The sequence below is a fragment of the Nymphalis io genome, chromosome 15, assembly GCF_905147045.1.
Source record: "Nymphalis io chromosome 15, ilAglIoxx1.1, whole genome shotgun sequence".
Lineage (NCBI taxonomy): Eukaryota > Metazoa > Arthropoda > Insecta > Lepidoptera > Nymphalidae > Nymphalis > Nymphalis io.
Window position 1 is genome coordinate 3,640,548 of NC_065902.1, and position 21,072 is coordinate 3,661,619.

The 21,072-nt window shown below is 35.6% G+C and overlaps 2 protein-coding genes across 2 annotated transcripts; both read right to left on the reverse strand.

Moving 5' to 3' along the window:
• Positions 1-18: 18 nt before the first annotated feature.
• Positions 19-17,115, reverse strand: LOC126773635 (protein flightless-1). The gene is made up of 23 exons (XM_050494624.1): positions 16,994-17,115; positions 16,791-16,901; positions 16,464-16,702; positions 15,862-16,023; positions 15,055-15,269; positions 12,209-12,431; positions 10,774-11,015; positions 9,803-9,965; positions 8,997-9,129; positions 8,804-8,917; positions 8,554-8,736; positions 8,051-8,184; positions 7,795-7,969; positions 6,872-7,035; positions 6,133-6,259; positions 5,388-5,509; positions 4,871-5,084; positions 4,321-4,596; positions 3,790-3,902; positions 3,301-3,451; positions 2,830-2,994; positions 2,272-2,385; positions 19-1,686 (listed from the first exon to the last, which is right to left on the reverse strand). The coding sequence occupies exons 1-23, from the start codon at positions 17,054-17,056 to the stop codon at positions 1,552-1,554; spliced, it is 3,738 nt and encodes a 1,245-aa protein (XP_050350581.1). The 5' UTR covers positions 17,057-17,115; the 3' UTR covers positions 19-1,551.
• Positions 17,116-17,915: 800 nt separating this feature from the next.
• On the reverse strand, positions 17,916-19,933 carry LOC126773653 (mitochondrial import receptor subunit TOM22 homolog). Its single transcript, XM_050494661.1, has 5 exons — positions 19,628-19,933; positions 19,499-19,561; positions 19,328-19,425; positions 18,900-19,041; positions 17,916-18,376 (listed from the first exon to the last, which is right to left on the reverse strand). The coding sequence occupies exons 1-5, from the start codon at positions 19,742-19,744 to the stop codon at positions 18,311-18,313; spliced, it is 486 nt and encodes a 161-aa protein (XP_050350618.1). The 5' UTR covers positions 19,745-19,933; the 3' UTR covers positions 17,916-18,310.
• Positions 19,934-21,072: the final 1,139 nt, after the last annotated feature.

Genomic DNA, 21,072 nt, shown 5'->3' on the forward strand with positions numbered 1-21,072 from the left:
TCATGGAAGACTTATTCAATATGAGTTTGTGATAAATAATACTTAACATTTATAAAATTTTCATTATTAATATTGTTGTGTTGTTTCACATTGATATATTACTATTATAAAAGAGGTTTTACTAAACTGTAAATAGTTTGGTCTTATCCTAAAAAGGATTGACTTTTTAAATAAAATCTCCAATGTTCAGAAACGCTCAGACATGTATACTTGCCTGTGAATAAAAATGTATATATTTTAACTAATTCAATACTGAATACATATTTTGTCTAAAGATATATTATACTGTATTTCAGAAAAGCAATACTGCCGTCAAGTATTTTAATTTATATAAATAGTAATCATCAAACAATAGAGTCGTAGTTGAGTAGGCACTGCAGTACATATATACAAACCAGATATTTATTACTATTCCCAAAAAATGGAACTGGTCTGTAATAGATTCCAATAGCCGGAGGAGTAAAGGTAAATTAACAACTACGATTTTATTTTGATACGACTCTTTTGATTACATCCAATGATGGATGTAATCAAAATAGTCTTGGTATTCATGAAAAAAATTGTAAAGTTGTAAACTTTGTAGGTAATATAAAGTAGATATAAGCAGTTAAGTTATATATAAATCAAGGACTGTTTTTAGTTCATAATATATTAGAAACATTAGCAAATCACATTGAAAATGTAAATCTAAGGTTTGTTTATCTTTACTCCACTTGCCTTTGAAATAAAGACCTTCTTATGATAGAACAATGGTTGTGGTGTCCGAGACGTTAAATTCCTTGTGTGAAATTATTCATCATTCCTTACGAGTAATGTAAAGCATTGGTGTGTAGTTTTGGAACAACTATTTACTAGGTGACAACTCCCTAGACCAATTGGCCCTACCCACAGTAATTGTCTTGTATTATGATGATAAAATTGAAGCAAAGAGCATGGATATTATACCGTAATTATTACATTAAAAGCAATTATGTTCTGTAGTCTTTAGCATTGAGGAATACATTTTAACTGATAAGATTAAAAAAAGCGTAAATAGTGCAAATAAAATATGATTTATATGTTTACATTGTGGTTATGATACACCAAAGGATGAGCTATATTGTTATTTCTTATTTTTACCGATTTAGAAATATTTTTCAAATTCTTTCAAAATAACAGTAGAAAAAATTTATGTCAATAATTTAAATGTAAAAATTAAAAGTTGTCATACAATTTTACAATATGATAATACGAAGATATCGTTGAATTATATATATTTCACCTATATTTTTATCAATGAACTTCCCAATGGTTTTGATTCTGTTGTATACAATTGACAACTGAACAAATTTAAATGACTATATTTTCCTTAAAGCATAATGCTTTATTTGATGGCCTTTTTTTGTCCCTTGAATCGAATCGAATTGAATCGAAAAAGAGATATAAAAATGATTAAGCCTGTAAATTAAGAGATACAGCAGAATCAGAACCAGTAAATGAAATTCTTTCTTATTTGTTTGATAAATATTTTTTTATATGGACTTTTATAAATAACGAGAAGAATTGATCATGTTATTCAGGAGGCCTCTTGTGCTCTCCCCAACCATGGAAGCACTTAGTGAACCGTCGCGACTCCTTGTCCTTCAGTGTGAGAAACAGTTTCCGCGTTCTGTCTGGCTGCATCGTCTTCATGTGTTGGATGTATACCTGTTGATGGATTATTAAAGGAACAATTATCTTTATGCTAATAACTAATGATACACAATTGGGTTTAACTTTGAAAATGGAATAAATTTGAATATATAATATTTTTTATTTACCTATTTAATATGGTAACAATAATAACAGCTTACAAGGATGTATTAAATTCTTACAAGGATATATAAAACTCTTAACTGAAATTTAATTACAAATAAAATTTCATTGAACATCTGACTATTATAAGTCCACGGTGAACATATAGTAATGATAGGCAGACGAGCATATGGGACACCTGATAGTAAGTGTCACCAACGCCCATAGACATTGCAAAAAATGTTAACCACCGCTTACATCGCCAATGCGCCACCAACCTTGGGAACTAAGATGTTATGTCCCTTGTGCCTGTAATAACACTGGCTCACTCACCCTTCAAACCGGAACACAACAATACTAAGTACTGCTGTTTTGCAGTAGAATATTTGAGTGGGTGGTATCTACCCAGACGAGCTTACACAAAGCCCTATCACCAGTATTATATGATAAGAAGTTCATAATAATTTTAATTAAATTCATACAATAATATTTATTTACCTGAGCAGATTTATATGCCAGCTTGATTTCAACCTCGGAACACCGAGCTCCAAGCCACAGAAACACTTGCTCACCATTGTCCAATATCATTATATCGTCATCTGCTAAGTCGTCCTTTTAAAACAAACAATATTATTATACTTAATTATTTTTTGTAACATAAAATTATATTTTTTAAAATTAATACAATTTATGACCATATATCTAATAACTAACTGTGGACAGATAATATAATTTATAATGACAGTGAAGGGAATAAAGTGCACTTTTGTTTCCGCACACACTAGTGCGCTATTATAGCTCCTACGTATTTGGCTGGTCTCCAATGAACTCTCATTCTATGTAGACACTCGTCTACATAGATAAATATAGTATAAGGATGCTGATGATATAGTATAAGGATCTGCATGATTTGGTACAAATTTTAAAAAACAACATCGTATCTACTAACCATCCCATAAGAAAATGGAGCAGGTAAATATCTTATCGACTTTCTTGTCATAAGAAAAGATCAAACTTATTTTTAATAAATTGTAAAAAAACTAATCCTAGGCTTACCTGGCAAAAATCTGTACATTTTTCGGATACAGTGAAATATCCCTTCTCATTGGAGCATCGGAACAGACGTGTGAAGTTAAGATAGTCGGCGTCCGAGTCGTACGGCTTCCGTCCGCCAAGCGCAACCCAGAAAAAGTTGTCAGGCTCACTGCCTTCGGCTAACACCTAATTGGTAAAATATATTTAAATTAAAAGTAAATATTAAAACGTAGTAAAATATATTAAAAGTAAATATTAAAACGTTTTTTTTCACAAAGTTCTATATTTTTTATGTTTGGATTTACGTTATTTATAATATGCCTGTATTTTTTATTTCTATTTTAGAACTAAGCGGTAACTTTTAAAAATTAAATCAAATTTATAACGAAATATACTACATATAAATGTTACTAACATTACTAAATAATGTAGAAATGAATCTTTTGTTAGAATGAATGAGCTACTGTAATATCGCATAATATTTTCACTTGCCTGTAGGCTGACCCAAGGGTTGTTGAACTTCTCGTCGGCGATTTGTTCTATGAGTCTCGCGGAGTCCGCATCACTTTTGCTACCGATCCACGCGTACACGATTGCCGAAGACTGCTCCTTGGAGCCTTCAAGTGGCACGTTCAGTATGTAGCTATAACAAAATATTATTAATTTAATATATTTTTTAAATTATAATTTCAGTTTGTATGCTTTATGAATTTTTTATACCTAATAGTAACACAAGTATCGTCTCAAATTGAACTTGGAACAACCTTTTTTGTGCACTTTGTCATGTTTCTTCTTTTAAAAATTCTATGACAATTTCTATGTTCATATATCATGTATATCTAATATACTTATAGATAAATCTTATTTGAAGTATTTATACAATATAAATCATTATTATTTTGTAATGTTTGGTTTTATTTATTATGTAAGTCTTAAAGTCTTTAATGATTAGTATAATTTAATTGGTTCAAGGTCAGTTACCAGAAGGCGCTGTTGAGGTTGGCGGCGTCAGCCTTCACCTGCACGAGGCGCGTGCACAGCGCAGAGCCGTTACTGCGTAGCTCGAACAGCTCCACCGGCGGCCGCTCGCCCGTCTGCACACACAGGAACATTAGTCACTGGTACCGGCGAGAGATCGGGGCAACTAGACAGTGTGCCGTACACTACCCGTGTTGCTGTCAACTTCCTAACTCCAGGCTATTAACGAGAATTTCTTAACAAAAAATGACTGTACCTTTACTGTGCGCTGACGAGGCAGCGCAAGATTGGAGTATCTATTTTGTTAAGCATTTTTTAATGTAAGCTGATAGAATTGATTCATTTAAATCGTTTTTCATCACAGTAATATTTTATAATTTTAGCATATCATTTGAAATTTAGTTTATTCTAATAATAATAATGTCCCAAACTGCACTTAACCAAACTAGCGTAAAGAAAATTAATTAAGAAAGAGTGATATCGTAATCGTACTGACTTTTATATTTTAAGACAATCTTGAAACAGCTGTCTCACCGGTTTCTGATTCCTCTTCCCGTCTCGTATGATGAACCGCCTCCGGAAGTGTGCCATGAATTTGAGGCTCTCCTGCTGCTGGTGCGTGCGCACAACGTCCAGGCGACGACACAGCTGTTTAAACTTGCGCTCCAGGCCGAAGGTGAAGGTCAGCCAGCCCATGTTGGGCGCCCGCCGGCCCTGCCAGAAGTAGACCACCCACGACGCGCTCTCTGCCTCCGCCTCTGCTTCCGCCTCCACCTCCGCTGCACCCGAACCGGAGCTATCGTCCTCCGCCTGCGAAATCAAATATAGAATAACTCATTAACTCCTTCTAACTTTATCGTGACTTTTTAGCTACAAAATTATGTTGCAGTATTCATTACATTGGTATTATTAATAAATATTTCGCGTCGATTTTTTTAACTGTAATCATTTTTGTTTTTAATTTTTACGTGCATTTTGTTACATATATGGGTACACTCATTATAATAACCGAAAGGCTGGAACATAGAGGTTCGTCATTCACTTATACTTCATATTTCAAGCATATGTGATTTTTTTCACAAACCTCAGCAGGAACCACATATCTACATAGGAACACGTAGCAATCGCAACTGTAGAAGATGCCCAGCTCCTGGTCAGGCAGACGAACGAAATGTCGTCCCTCTAGTACGAAAGCTTCCATAGCTTCTAGATCCTCGTTCCATTCGTCTGCCAATGTTTTGGCTTCCGTCGCTGACATTGCTGGTTGCCGGGGTGTAAACAGCGCTGAAAGATCCGTCCTGTGAAAGAAATTTGCAGGAAGTTGGTTTAAAATATTTTATTAGATGAAATGACTTTCTTGCTTGAAGCTAAGCGTTAAATTATTATAATTTGTATCTTGAACTCATATGACACGATTCAAATGTACCAATAAAATTCGACTTGAAAAAAATTATGGTTTAGCTAATTTTGTTTTAAATTTTTGATTCAATAAATGCCTTTACTGCACTCTAATAATGTTTACGATTTCTAATTTACAAGAGTATAAAAATTGGGCTATAAAAAGATCACTACTCCGAAATAAGTTAACAACAAAAACCGACTTGGTCTCCTGCTGCTTGGCCCAGGAGGCGAGATCTGCGCCTGTGCGCGCCACAGACTCCGCCGTACGAGTGAAGTCCACTGCGATCACCTCCTCCCAGCCCAGGAAGTATGTTTTGAACACCTATACAACACCAATTGTTAGTTATAACACTACTGCGAATTCCAGTTTAGTTTAGAGGTCTCTCTGGTAAAAAGTTATATAATATAATAATAGCAGAGGTTGTAAATAACAAGTTAGGTCCCATTTGTCTTAATTGACTCGAACACTGTTGCTTTGTACGTGTCATAGTAAGGCCGGCTGCACCTGCGTCTCGGTGCCCTCCTGCAGGCGCGTGACGAGCGCGTTACCTGCGTCTCGGTGCCCTCCTGCAGGCGCGTGACGAGCGCGTTACCTGCGTCTCGGTGCCCTCCTGCAGGCGCGTGACGAGCGCGTTACCTGCGTCTCGGTGCCCTCCTGCAGGCGCGTGACGAGCGCGTTACCTGCGTCTCGGTGCCCTCCTGCAGGCGCGTGACGAGCGCGTTACCTGCGTCTCGGTGCCCTCCTGCAGGCGCGTGACGAGCGCGTTACCTGCGTCTCGGTGCCCTCCTGCAGGCGCGTGACGAGCGCGTTACCTGCGTCTCGGTGCCCTCCTGCAGGCGCGTGACGAGCGCGTTACCTGCGTCTCGGTGCCCTCCTGCAGGCGCGTGACGAGCGCGTTACCTGCGTCTCGGTGCCCTCCTGCAGGCGCGTGACGAGCGCGTTACCTGCGTCTCGGTGCCCTCCTGCAGGCGCGTGACGAGCGCGTGCGGCTCGCGCGGCGCCATGCCGAACAGCTCCTGCGCCAACTTCACCGCCGCCGCGCGCACCAGCCGCGACGACTTCTTGCCGAACCTGACACGGTATATATGTTTTTTTATATAAAATAGAACGGGCAAACGGGCCTGGCAGTAAGTGGTCTCTAACCTTGTTTACCAAGATGTTATGATTTTGTACCTGTAGATACACTGGCCAAACCAAACCAAAATAAAGAAATACTAAGCATTGCTGTTTGGCGGTAGAATACCTGATGAGTGCGTGGTAACGGTTCGTAAAATAGTGACAAACATCGCACAATCGATGTATCTAAGAGCATGAATTTGTTTACAAGAGTAATTTTTGTAACGAACATCGTCAGCGACATCTCTGAATCTGTTCGCCTACACACTGTATGTCATATGCATATATATATGCATAAACGTACGAACACTAAAAAAGGATTATTGAAAATTCATCCCTATGGCGATAAATAAGGAGGGAAGGGGAAAATTTGTATAGGATAGCTGTTGGGAAAGTGTAGTTCCACACTTATTTTAATTTAAAGGGGAATTTTCAACTTCATCCAATCGACAATCATATATATATATATATATATATATATATATATATATATATATATATATATATATATATATATACATACGCGTATAATATAAGAACATGTATTATGTGCGTCGGCATCCTTACCAAACGAACAAGTCCTGGTGCGCGTCCAGTATGTAGACGTTCCTCGTGGCGAGGATGTTCCGCTCCAGCACTCCGCCTGCCTGCGGCAGCTCCAGGTAGCCCATGCCGAGCTCGACGCGGTACAGCCGCGGAGGCGACCACGTGAACTCCTCCGGCACGTGCTCCTGGGCGACACATAGTGTTACGTGTATCCATAGCATAGCCACATAGCTGTCATGGGGCGACATTTCCTTAGATCCATTATTATGTAGTCATATTATTATCTTTAAAATTAATAGTGCCAGCGTCTTGGGTACAATGCCACAGGACAATCTTTAAGACGCTGTGTCTTTTCAATAAATTTGTAATGTGTGTTTTGTTTTTTTATTTTATATATTATAAAAATGACTGTATATAGCTTAAAAATAATATATCATAACAATAATGTCCTCCAGACCGATTTCGGCCACGGCGGCGAATTTCAAGAGAGATTAGCCAACTACGCAGGAGATATTATAGTGCACAAGTGTGTCCACATACACAGGTGCACTCTCTCTTCCCTCACTCTCATAATCTGATGGGACGGAAATCCGACACGACCGGAAAGAGTTCAGGCGCAGGATCAACGGCTTTACGTGCTTTCCGAGACACGGGAGTGCACACACTTCCAACTTCCAGACTCCGGGCTGCTACTTAGAATTTTCAGACAGAAAATCCCAATAACTTTTTATTAGTCCGACCTGTAAATTGAATCTCCAGGTCTGCGGCCTTACATCAAGCCACTAGATCAACGAGGCAGTTATATCATAATATATGTATAATAGAGGAAGCCTTTGTGATATGCTATTAATAGACTAAATGTATGTTTAATTCCACACAATAGGAACGCCAAGAGAAATAGGTGTATTTAAAACTTGCTGAAAGAAGAAGAAAGAAGAAGTTACCTCAGCCACGAAAGGTTCTTCATCCGTATATTCCAGAATCTGCAAAAATCCTCTCGATTCTTTTCCAGGGAGCTCCGATATTAATTCCGCCTTGTTTTTTCTCTCCTCCTTGTTTATCTTCTCCGCGAAAAGCCGCGCCTTTGATTTCAACGTGTTTTTCGCCTTTTTACCGGTCCTGAAGGTGTATATAACAATATGTTTAACGAAACATAGGACGGGAGGCGACTTACTGGCCACCTGGGAGACGTCCCCTCACCACAAGTATATGACGAGGCCGGTGTCCAGCACGAACACGTATCGCGGGTCGAGCGAGGTGGCGCGCACGGCGACGGGCTCCAGGTGTATGGAGCTGCCTGCGCCGTGCACGCGGTACAGGCGCGTCACGTAGTGCTGCCAAACGGAAACCATTACAGACTTATTTAAATGCACTATGACTCCATATTTCAGATAGAACCTGTAAAATCGTTGACAAATAAGCTCTGAACCCTTTTTCCTAACAAGAGAGGAGGCATTGTCCAGCTGTGGCACATTCCAGTGACCTTGAATTTGCATGAGTCGAGGTCTAAAATAATCTTTGGTATTCATGATGGAGTCGTGAACAAAATGACATTTCCAATGAGTTGTTATTGGAACTTACGTAGTACGTAGGTAAGTTAGTAGGTAAGTAATACTGTTTCTTATAAATAAACATATATTTATAAATAAGTATTTGCTTATTATGCTGTATGTGATATGTAAACCTAAGGTTCTGCGGCTCACCGGGTCGTCCACGGTGAAGAAGCCCGAGGGAGTGCGGCTGCCGTTGATGTAGACGGGCGGCGTGGGGAACAGCGCCAGGAACTCGGGCGACTCGTCGTTCTGCTCGTGGCGCTGCGTGCGCTTGGCGCCCAGCAGGTTGCGCAGGTTCACGGCGTGCATGGCCGCGCACGCGCCCTTGTCTAGCTGCGGACGTCACCGATACAGCCGTCTGGTAGTGGTTACCGATGGTACCATCGGGAGTTTAACTTACAGTTGCCTTGGAACCGATCCAAAAATGTATATCCCACGAGAGTTGCCCCTGTTCCTCGATGGACGTTTTCAATATGATGTAGCAATCGCCTTCGAAGAATTTTCCATGTGCGACCTAATTCAGTGGAAAATTAGTAAAATTAAATATTATTCCGTAAATTTCTCGAAATATTTTTATTATAGTAACAAATCACCTCGTCGACGGGAGCCGGTATGAAGTTCTCGATTTCCCAAATCTGTAACCCGGGCGTCTGTCCGGTGTCTTCGTCGAAGAATTCGGAGTAATCCAACGGTGGTTTTTCTAAGCTTTCATCCCAGCGTTTTGGTCTGTCACGTGGAATTATTTTATTACAATGAGCGTGTGTTATCCATACATCTATTAATATATAATTATCCTTCCTCAATTGTAATGTAAATATGTACACGTAGTAGAATGTCATGCATCAAACATATAATATTTTATAAATATATAAGTATAAACACGCATATTTTGTATCAAATTTGCCAAACGGTTGCAAGTTGTACTTTAAATTTTCTCTTATTTTTTAGATTTAGTTATATTTCAGTTACAAAAATGACAATTTGCTAAATAATTATTAATTACTAAATATAATAAGAGACTTCGAACTCGACTGTGATATGGATTTGATGCCTTCTAGTATATCAGAGCATAACTATAAATATTAGGTAGAGCTTTGTGTAAGCTCGTCTGGGTAGGTACCACCCACTCATCAGATATTCTACCGCAAAACAGCAATTCTTGGTACTGTTGTGTTCCGGTTTGAAGGGTGAGTGAGCCAGTGTAATTACAGGCATAAGAGACATAACATCTTAGTTCCCAAGGTTGGGGGCGCATTGGTTATGTAAGCGATGGTTAACATTTCTTACAATGCCAATGTCTATGGGCGTTGGGGACCACTTACCATCAGGTGACCCATATGCTCGTCCGCCTTCCTATTATATAAAAAAAGTAGGCCACGAACAAGGCCACGGCACAAACTTGAGCTCGCTGTGCGGCAGGTCGCCGTCGCGCGCGGCGTGCTGCGTGTTGGCCTGCTCCTGCATGCCGCGCAGGATGAGCGCCGAGTCGCGCTGCTCGGGCTCGGCGCGCCCGCGGCGCAGGCGCAGCTTGCGCGCTATAGGGTCCGACTTGGCACCCGACACTGACATACGATTGTTGGATACCATGAGTAATAGTTACAGTGTGTGAATGGAACTTCTGGACAAAGAATAAATAAAAAAAAATAGACATGCTTGCCCGGATTTAAGCCTGTAAACGGATGTTTTTTAATTTCTTGCAACATTGATCGTGTTATGTAAGTGATATTAGAAAATAGTCCAGTTTATCGTTTTGAGTAACGCTCTGATAATTTTCAACTGTTTTGTGTAATGTGTTATCTGACACTCGAAATACACCTATTGTCGGTAATATAAACTCATTTTGAAAAAGAATATTAAACTTTAAGCGCAATAGTTTACGTGTCACCTAGTGATGTAAAAGTCGCGTGTTTGATCCAGATCCCTTGGGTCGACAATAGTGTCGTCACTTCTAACACAAGCTACAGGCTTAAACGGAGGAGTAAATAGGAGTATTAGTAATTTCCTTAAAGGGCATTGCTACTATTCTTTTTTTTTATTAAATGATAATAGGCAACTACACTCTATTCATTCAGCAGTAAATGTCTTACTGCTGGGCGTTTTGAGAACTAACTTCCACCTCGCTGCTCCCAGGCAGGTTGATGGATAGACGTGTATATCATAGAAACATGCGACTTTCAGAGATGAATTATAAACACAAATAAAGCTCATGAAAAATCATTGCTCTTTACCCGGGTTTGTAACTGCAATCACCCTTTAAAAATCACGTATTCAACTAACCTACCCTTCTCATACCGGAGTATAATTAATAATAATATAATGACCAGTACCGGTTCGCTTAGCAAAGAAATCTAAACAGCATTTGATACTTACAGCAGGGCGCCGAAAGTTCCGGCGTCGCTGCGCCCGCCAGTTGCAACTGGGTTTGCAGAGAGAAGTCGATATTATAGTACTGGAGGCCGGCGCCGCGGGGCCTCTCCACGGGCTTCGGCGGCATTACGAGGTCTGGATTACCGTGTAGTTGTAAACTCTCAAGGTCACTCAGTAAATGTATCGCGTCCGGTAACGTGATCAGCTTATTACAACTCAGATTAAGTTTCTTTAAGGATCCGCATCTATACAGTGGAGATATTTGATACATTATTTATTATATTTAAAACAACGAATTTAAAATAAAAACAACTGATATCTAAAAAAAAAAACGAGTTTTGTTTTGTTTATTTTTCCGATTCACGCAAAAACTACTAAATCCGATTGATATATCATTTTAGTTTATAGTTTCATTACGGTAATATGTTACATAGTATGTTAGTAATTAATATGTTATATATACATATTTTAATATGCCTAATGTCGACGTTGTCGGATAAACAAATATCGGCACAGTTGTTTTCAAAGCGAACGCTGCAGGAACGATAATGTACACGAAAAAACCTTTACGAGAGATTGGTACTTACAAATATCATCACAGAAGTCACCGTGAGCATATACCTATTTTTATAGATAAGTCACAGTAACCATTCATGTTTTAAGTGAAATCGGTAACGGAATGACATGCTTATTTAACCCATGCGAAGTCTGAACGGGTAGCTAGTATAATATTATTATATCGCATTTTCTAGAAAAGTAGAAACCAGATGGTTATAGGCTCTATTTTATTATAAAAGTCCAAAGTAGAACGAGGTTAACGACAATAACTATTATTATCAATCTTAGGTATCAACATTATTCTTGCCGTAACCCGATTACATTAGTAGTAAGATTAGTCATTATTATTAAATCCTATATTAATAACTTCAACCTATTTATTTTATAAACTTATATATATATATATATATATATATATATATATATATATATATATATAGACGAGCCGGTTGGCGCGGTTGGTAGATACTTGCTTTTCACGCCGAAAGTTGTGGGTTCGATTTCCACCCAGGACAGATATTTGTGTGCGTGAACATGTCTGTTTGTCCTGAGTCTGGGTGTAATTATATATATAAGTATGTATTTACAAAAGAAAAAGTAGTATATGTAGTATATCAGTTGTCTGGTTTTCATAGTACAAGCTCTGTTAAATTTGGGACCAGATGGCCGTGTGTGAATAATGTCCCAGGATATTATCCTTATATTATTATTATTATATGTTATACTTTTAAATTAAACATGAACGTTACCGATTATAAATATTTCCTTCGAAGAATATCGATATTGATAAGAAATATAGACTCGTTATAAGAATCTCTAGCTGTATTTACTTTGTCGGTTACTGTAAGAGTGGAATGTAATAAATGAAACAATTACCCACCTGCATAGTCCTTCGGGTATCATTTCTAGAGCATTGTTAGCAGCGGAGAATACTTCCAAGTTACCGAGCTTGCCTATACCGGAAGGTATACCCTCGAAGTCCAGTTTGTTGTCATCCACGTGGAGTCGTCTCAAGTTTTGTAGCTTGCACAACGAAGCTGGCAGCACGGTCAACTTATTACGTGACAGATTAAAACTTTCCAGTTTTTGCCAAATGTCCATCGCTGGAAGAGACATTACGTCGTTTTAAACATTTTTCCTGATTTGCTAGTTTTATCTTTAATTGTTTATATTATTTGTATATGGCTATAATTATTTGAAAATAGAATCTTAACCGGATCGCATGTTCAAACCGGCAAAGCACCTCATAGTTTTCATAAGCTTAATTTGTATTTATAAAACATCTTGTATAAATCAAGGAAAATATCGTGAGCATGCCTGCAAGCGCGGATGAAATTCTGTAATGATCCATCAAATCGAATTGGATCAGCGTGGTGGAATAAATCTAAAGCTACTTCCCCAGAATATTACTGGCTGCTACTTTTATTATTTATAATTTCAATTTTGAATTGGTACTTGGTATTAGTACTTAATACTTCAGTTAAGTACCTATTAAATTTAACATTTCGCTTATATATCGATAAACATGTATTATGAATATTTAATTTATTTAAATACCATAAGTTATTATACGTTTATTTTAGTTGTGAATACAGCCTTGACGTAGCAACTAATCTTACAGTGGTATCACCTCAACCATACTGAGCGCAATATGTATTCTAATAACATTCTAATCTGATTTAATTATACAATATAGTGCAATAAATGAACACAAGTGAAAACACTTTCATAAGAAAAATTGTTTGGCAGCTTTAATGTTATTCATTGGATATAACATGCGTGAATGAATAGTAAAAGTAAGATACAAGGCTTGACGATCATTGTTTGTTTGATGTTTTACGTTATTTTTTTATAATATCGGGTGGCGGGCTTGCAAATGGGCCACCTAATGGTGAATGGTTATGAACTTAGATGTAATGACCTTGTGTCTGTATGCATTTGGCTCATTCTATCTCACTCACCCTTCAAATCGGAACACAACAATACTAAATATTGCTGTTTGACCGTAGAATACACGATGAGTGTGTGGTTTTTTTTTTTATAGAATAGGAAGGCGGACGAGCATATGGGCCACCTGATGGTAAGTGGTCACCAACGCTCTTAGACATTGGCATTGTAAGAAATGTCAACCATCGCTTACATATCCAATGCGCCACCAACCTTGGGAACTAAGATTTTATGTCCCTTGTGCCTGTAATTACACTGGCTCACTCACCCTTCAAACCGGAACACAACAATATCAAGTATTGCTGTTTTGCGGTAGAATATCTGATGAGTGGGTGGTACCTACCCAGACGAGCTTGCACAAAGCCCTACCACCAGTAGTAGTAGGTAGCACTGGCACCTAACCAATGGGCTTGCACAAAGCCCTATCATCGATTGAAGTCAGTTTATTATTATTTATAGATAAAGCGGAAACAACTTGTAGGAGATAATCTTCTATTTTATTATTAAAAGTATTTTATTCGTAATAGTGTATTTTTAATTTTATGAAAACTCATTATTAAACAAACTTCACCGTACATTTTGTGTGCCATTGGAATCGTCGACTCATGTAATCTCCAATAATTCCATTTTATCCAACATTTATGTAGAAAAATCTACATAAATTATATTTTTTTACAAGTTTTTTTTACAATTTATTTATAGGACCTACGAAATGGCCTAGTGGTTAGAACGCGTGAATCCTAACTGAAGATCGTGGGTTCAAACCCGGGCAAATACCACTGAATTATCATGTGCTTAAATTGTGTTTATAATTCATCTATTGCTTGACGGTGAAGGAAAACATCGTGAGGAAACCTGCGAGTGTCTAATTTAATTGAAATTCTGCCTCGTGTGTATTCTACCAACCCGAGTTGGAGCAGCGTGGTGGAATAAGCTCCAAACCTTCTCCTCAAAAGGGAGAAGAGGCCTTAGCCCAGCAGTGGGACATTAATAGGCTGTTACTGTATTATTACGTAGTACGGTATAAGTATGTTGAGTTCTGTATTAATACAATCATTATGTCGATGTATTGATGTATTTATAAAAACAATACTAACATTTTGTTTCTTTTTTTCCTAAATGATTCAAAAAGGATAAAACAAAAAATATAATAACAGTGTTGTTGTAAGTTTTAAGTCCCGTTTTAGCAAAGTGTAATATGAAACCTTGATCTAAACAGCAAAGCAGGTTTTGAACACACTTGAAGAGCAAAGTATGTCATAGGTAACTTTATATAGAAAAGTGCGCATGTTTAATGTTAATGTACGTTTGTTTGGATTTGTTTGGACATGCCTTTTGTGTAACTGGCAAATATAATAAAATATAACATAGTTTTAACAGACAGTTGGGCAAAGTATTTCCTTTTGTGACGGTTTGAATATGGAATATCGACCACGCTGCTCTAATGCGAGTTCGTGGATACACAAGTGGTCGACTTTTTCACGATGTTTAGAACACGAATAAACACATGAAAACTTAGCCGTGCTTGCCCGGATCTGAACCCGCAACCTTTGTTTTAGATTCGAACCACAGGATAGGCGATCTTGTAGGCAGACATTTTAACAGGCAGTCCAATAAAATATGGAAAAAGTTTTAATTTTTACATCAAATTTCAAATGTCGATGATGTCAAGAAACACATGCATATGCCAAAATTTAATGATTAATTGTCTAAACAGTGTTGAAGTTTTTAACCTCAAACAGATATATATCAACATTTGTCGAATTTTAATTTCCATACCTGTCGAAATTTCGGTGATTTCATTATCACTTAGATTGAGCCTTTTCAAGTTTTGTAAGGAATAGAGCGCATCAGGTACTTTTGTTAGCGCATTTTTGGATAAGTCCACATCAGACAAGTTGCAAAGAGTTTCAAGGGACGTTGGTAGATTTGCTAGGGTTCTCTGTGTATTACGCATATGTAGAGTCTCCAGACTCTGTAGTGATGGTAACTGTCTAACAAAATCAAAAATAAAATTTAAATATAATAATTATCACACGCACAATATAGTCAAATAAATTCAAAATGCAATAGTGCACAGCAGAGAAATTAATAAACAAATACTTTTTAAATTTTTTTTATTTTTAAAGGTACTTAATATTGTCCATAATAAACAAAATTTTAACTTTCTTCAACTTTGCTTTCATCCAATAGATCATATAATATTTTTTTTATAATGTTGCTATGGAATATTTATATTCATGATGATTCATTCTGATATTGTATATAAGGTCATCTCTACCATGAAATTACTTTTCTTCCTTATTGTCTAACGCAAGTTTTCACTTTCTTCTATATATTTTATTATTAAATAATTAGTAAGATAAAAATAATAAATAAAGTAATACTTCTAACACTAATTTATGTGAGAGCTCAGAACATGTAGTTTCTTTCGATTAAATCAACTTTACTTTCACATTATATAAACAAATATCTGACTTGTTAATAATGATTTTAGAAAAAATAAATTATATCATAAGATATATCGTTTTACTGTTTCTTTATATTGTTAGCAAAATATATAATAGTTTATGGAAACATAGTTACCTCAACTGAAATAGTCCAAGTGGGTTATCATTAAGTATAAGTGTTTGCAGATTAGCCAGTCTTCTAGTTTGAGGAGGAAGAGTTTCCAGAGAGTTATTAGAAAGATCTAGAAACAATAGATCTGTCAGCTGAACAAACAGTGTCGGCGGTATACATTCAATTCTAAAACAAGTTATTCCATTGAGATAAGAATTACCAACAAAGCACTATATAAATTTTAATCTATGATTTTAATGAATGTAAATAAATTATTTACATTGATATAAAAAATAAATAAATATTGGATCACATTCAACATTGATTAACTTTTTTACAAATTAATCATTTTACTTTATTAAGTGCAAAATATTTAATTTTGATTATATTTTAATTTGTTTAATAAAAGCAGATGAGCAACAGCAATGCTTTATAGAGGTGGTCAGTGAAATACCATCAGCAGTAGTGTTGCTATTTGGCACTGGTACCCTCCCAAATATGGCTACACAAAGCCTCAATATTTATATAGACGGAGAATGGTTTTAATATATTTCAGTATTAATCAAGCAAAATTACTTGTTAAATAGAATAGAAGAATGTATCCTATTATATATACTAATACTTACTTATTATTACTAAGGTTTAGAACAAGAAGGGATTTGGCTTTTTCTAATCCTTCAGGTACTTCTTTTAATCTATTATGAGATAGGTCTAAAGTTGTCAATTCTTCTAAACGAAACAATTCAGCTGGTATTCCTGAGCTTTTCACATTGTTGTGCCTTACATTTAATGAACGCAAACATTTTAATTCTGTCAATTCTCCAAATAACTTTTCTAAGTTATTCTTCTTCAAAGACAAATTTTCCTATAAAATTTACAGATTATTTTATATAATAAAACAAAGTTTTTAAGTAAAGTCAATGATGATAAAAGGTAAACAATATATTATTTACCAATTTCATAAGCTTTCCTAATTCCTCAGGAATTTCCTCTAAATTTGTTTTATCAAGCCTGAGCCATTGAAGCCCGGTCATGTAACGAATTGCATCGGGAAATTTGTCGCCCTGTAATTAAAGTAACATTTAGGCCACATAACATAGGAGGTTAGTGATGATATCATAACGAAAATAAAAAACAAAAATTACTTTGAACTTACACTAAAGTCATTGCAAGTGAAATCAACACCACGCACAAAAGGCAATAAGCCTGTGTTTGCCATGTTTTTAACGATATAAAAATTTTAAAACATTGGTTTCGTCTGTGCTCCATGAAATACTTTGATTCAATGAGAATTGAGAAATGTCTATATGACAACGGCTGTCGTTAAATGATAGCTATGGCAGTTAAAATAACAGATTATATTTTGTTGTCACCTGAAAAGCCATGGACAAGAAAAAAAACCGTCGACTGATTGGTTTAGTTTATGTAGGAAAGGCACAAATTTGTTAATATACTGCTTAATATTATTTACGTACGTATGTAATATCTATACTTCTTATACATATTGGCTTTTCCGAAAGCAAATGTCGTCGTGAATAACTATATAAATAACCTTTTGTGAAACGCCGTTATTACCCTTTATTGGCCGAGTAAATCTTTTCTTTCATTTTCCGCTAAATACCTTAAGGACATTTTCGGGAACAACTATTTGTCTTGACAACCATAATAACGCGTATCGCATTCTGATGAAAATTGCCTAGGTACTGCAGTGCGTCAGCCATGTTTGCCGACGCCAAAATCCCTAATTATTTTGCGATTGTTAGGTCGCGGATTGCGGCATTTTGGTACCGCACTAGGAATTCTGAGAATGAGATTTTAAGGATATGCTCTGAGTGCCCTGAAAACCCCATTGTTAAGTACTGGCGTGCCGTGCATAGCGAAAACAATTATAAATAATTTAATTATGAAGTCTAACATAGTTTTAAGTGTTACTAACAATAATATAGTAAGAAATTTGTAATTTTTTGCTGTATCTCAATTGTATGGACTTATGTTGTCTGAAAATAAATGATTATTATTATAATAAACTTTTTTAGTCTTGTCAAATAAAAAAATTTGGAATATGAATAAAATACTGCTGCCATTATTTTAACATTTATTTTTCACTATTAGATGTTTAACAAAACGATATCTACTTCACTCTCAAAATAATATGTATACTATCCAATTGCCATTCGAACTATACAAACCAAATATGTAACCAACATAAAATAATAATTGATATTTAAATTTAATTTTTGTATGATATATAATACGGGTAGTAATATAATTATGTCTAAAAAAAAATAAAAATCAGAAATGCGTATAGATGCAGAAGATCTTGATAAGATGCCAAAGGATGAAGAAAAGTTGAAGAACCTATTTTTACCTAAACTAATATTAAAGCATTCAGGTTGACATTTGAAGAAAATACATACACATGTAAATTCATATTACACAATATCTATAATAGTTTTATTTGGTATATTATTATTTATCGTGGCATTGGTGGCATGCCAGGTGTGGGCCCTGACATAGCAGTGTTTGTTCCCAGCAACACCTGTAATAAATCATGCATTAATTATGTTTCTAAATATGAATGATCATACCATTCCATTTACAGTAAAAAGTTGGGCAAATGTTTCTGTTGTAAAATAAAAAGTATCATTCAGGTAAAGAGATAATTCTTGAATATTAATGCTTTAAGAAAACAATCTTTTGAAATCACAAAAAAACTGGGTAAGCTAAAAATATTATTTTAATTCTTTTATTTTTGATAGTTTCCTGACATAATCTGAATTCTTCAAATAAACAATAATATATAATATTAATACTAAATAAATTTACTCCAATTGTGTATACATTATTATCTTTAGTTTATAGCAAGAAACCAAATGTCATTACCCCATTACATTTTAAGATTACAATGTAAATATACATTGTATACATTTTTTTTAATTTAGTCAAGTCTATAAACCAAAGTTCATATAAAAAAAATATAATGCATAATGTAAAAAAGTAGCAGCCAAATGGAACAATATTTATGTTAATAAAATAATCTTGATAGAGGATTATATACTTACTTGCTTTTGTTGTGATTTTTGCATGTCTTCAACCTGTGCTCTTTCAACCTCAAATATGACTGGCGCAAAGAGAATAACAGATGAACTGGCCACAACCCACATAACAGACCGTGATAATTGATAAAGGTTTTTAACACCACTCCTAAAATACATGATACAATTTAAGTATTCAAATCTGACTTCTTATAAAAATATGTAAATCCAAATAGTTGTGTTTATCAAATCACTATTACATTCATAAACCATTTTTTCATATGCATATAATACACACACAAACCTAATAAGCTTACTTTTTATGTCAATGAATTGCTTTCCCACGCAGCTATTGGCGTTATTAATTATAATACACAAACAGACTTATTTTATCAGAATAAATGTCACTGGAATGAAACTGGACTTATAAAAAAATTACAATGATCAAAGCCTACCATGTCTTTGTAGTAACTGTGTATGTACCATTGCGAACACATACAGGGAACATCTCTGTCAAACCCCATAATCTTTCAGACAGAGTTTCATCTGGTTCCTGAAATATGAGAACATATTTAATAAAAGAAGCTATATAAATAAAATATATTACTGAAAAATCGAATACTTACATCGTCATATTCTTTGAGAGTTAAGGAAGGCTGAATATCAGTGCTGGGTGATGTTCCAACCACCTGGAATAAAGGACTTTTAATATTTTATTTTTCAAATACTTTTTTTTTATCCGACTGAAGTCTTACCACTGGAGTAATGAAAATATCTTCGGGTCTACGTTCTGGTGTATCGTCTTTGCTCGCGGTCAAAGACTCCATTCCGCTATCGTTCTGTTCGATTTCATCAGGCAATTCCATAAGCATGTTACGGACTTTATAAATACTCTATATTTACTCAATAAACAGTGTCTTTATCTTACGACAAAGACACCTCGTGTTTTAAAATTCGAGCAAAATTGATCAAATGATCCTATCACAATTCTCAACCTCACTTTTTAATTCTACAATTTTATTTCTACAGAGTACAGATAAATAATTTTGTAGTTCAAACTTCGATTGCCAGACATATATACCAATACTCCCCAGTCCCGAGTAATAATAAAAATTACAGCTAAAAACCACGAAACCACAGATTATTGATTGTATTTTATAAGTTGTATGTCATAATTAAAAAATAATATATTATCCAGTGTAACCTGTATAATTGGGATCGCTAGGATTTATTATAACTTTAAGAGTCTATTCATTTATCCAGTTTCCCAAATAGTCAGGTTTAACATAACAATTAATTTACAGGGCTCAGTACAGTAGTAGGAATATACTTGGAGCGTTCGAAATAAACCATATAAAGAGATGAAAAATAATGTTCTTCATAATGTGCTGACTCATGTTTTTTTTTTTTTTTTAAATACGGTTTTATATTTGTAAGTAATACGAAACTTACATAATATTTATGTATTTCCAAAGAGGAAGAAGAGCAGAACAAATAAACACAGAAAATTCGAATGTTTGCAATAAAACCATGCAAGTATTGTAACTTGCCCAGACCAATACTCAAAATCATAAGTGAATAAAATTGTTCTTACTTATAGAGGCTATTAATCTACACAGTCCAATTATATAGCATTAAATAAAACTATAAATAATGTCTTAATTAGATAGGTTTAATTATTGCTAGTAACAACGGTATTTCAATACCAAAATACCCGGGACCCCATTGTAATTATTAGTAGAAGGGGTAACTTCTCAAATGTCCTGGTCCCATTTAACCAAAATATATTGTTGTATTAAATATTTTTCTTTTTACCTCAGCAGCAACACTTAGTATTATTGTGTTCCGGTTTGGAGGGTGAGTTAGTCAGGGTAACTACAGACACAAGACGCTTAATATTTTAGTTTTAATTCATAATCATCATTTATCTTTGTTTAACGTCGACTGACGTCGTGGACCGTTTTGTTTCCTGGATTCTTGCCCTAATCCCATATATTTGGAGTCAATATTCATTGAATTATTTTTTTCCGTCATATTCGAACTATCTCATCGTCGTAATTTGTCATGACTGACTACAATCCTTTTGCATATGACAACCCCCAAAATAAAGTTCTAACGTTTCGACCTTGTATGGACAAAGGGAATCTTTGTCTATTCGATTTTGCTAAAACATGGAAATAAATCATACACGTGGAGTGTG

What these genes read in the sequence shown, in the direction of transcription:
- LOC126773635 (XM_050494624.1), bottom strand. Translation starts at nt 17,056, where the DNA reads ATGGCAAACACAGGCTTATTGCCTTTTGTGCGTGGTGTTGATTTCACT. An exon ending in AAGAACCTTTCGTGGCTGAG is followed by an intron (nt 7,036 to 7,794) that starts GTAACTTCTTCT and finishes TGTGTCGCCCAG; the next exon opens with GAGCACGTGCCGGAGGAGTT. An exon ending in ACCCTTGGGTCAGCCTACAG is followed by an intron (nt 2,995 to 3,300) that starts GCAAGTGAAAAT and finishes TTTACCAATTAG; the next exon opens with GTGTTAGCCGAAGGCAGTGA.
- LOC126773653 (XM_050494661.1), bottom strand. Translation starts at nt 19,744, where the DNA reads ATGCTTATGGAATTGCCTGATGAAATCGAACAGAACGATAGCGGAATG. An exon ending in ATATTTTCATTACTCCAGTG is followed by an intron (nt 19,562 to 19,627) that starts GTAAGACTTCAG and finishes CCTTTATTCCAG; the next exon opens with GTGGTTGGAACATCACCCAG. An exon ending in ACAGTTACTACAAAGACATG is followed by an intron (nt 19,042 to 19,327) that starts GTAGGCTTTGAT and finishes CATGTATTTTAG; the next exon opens with GAGTGGTGTTAAAAACCTTT.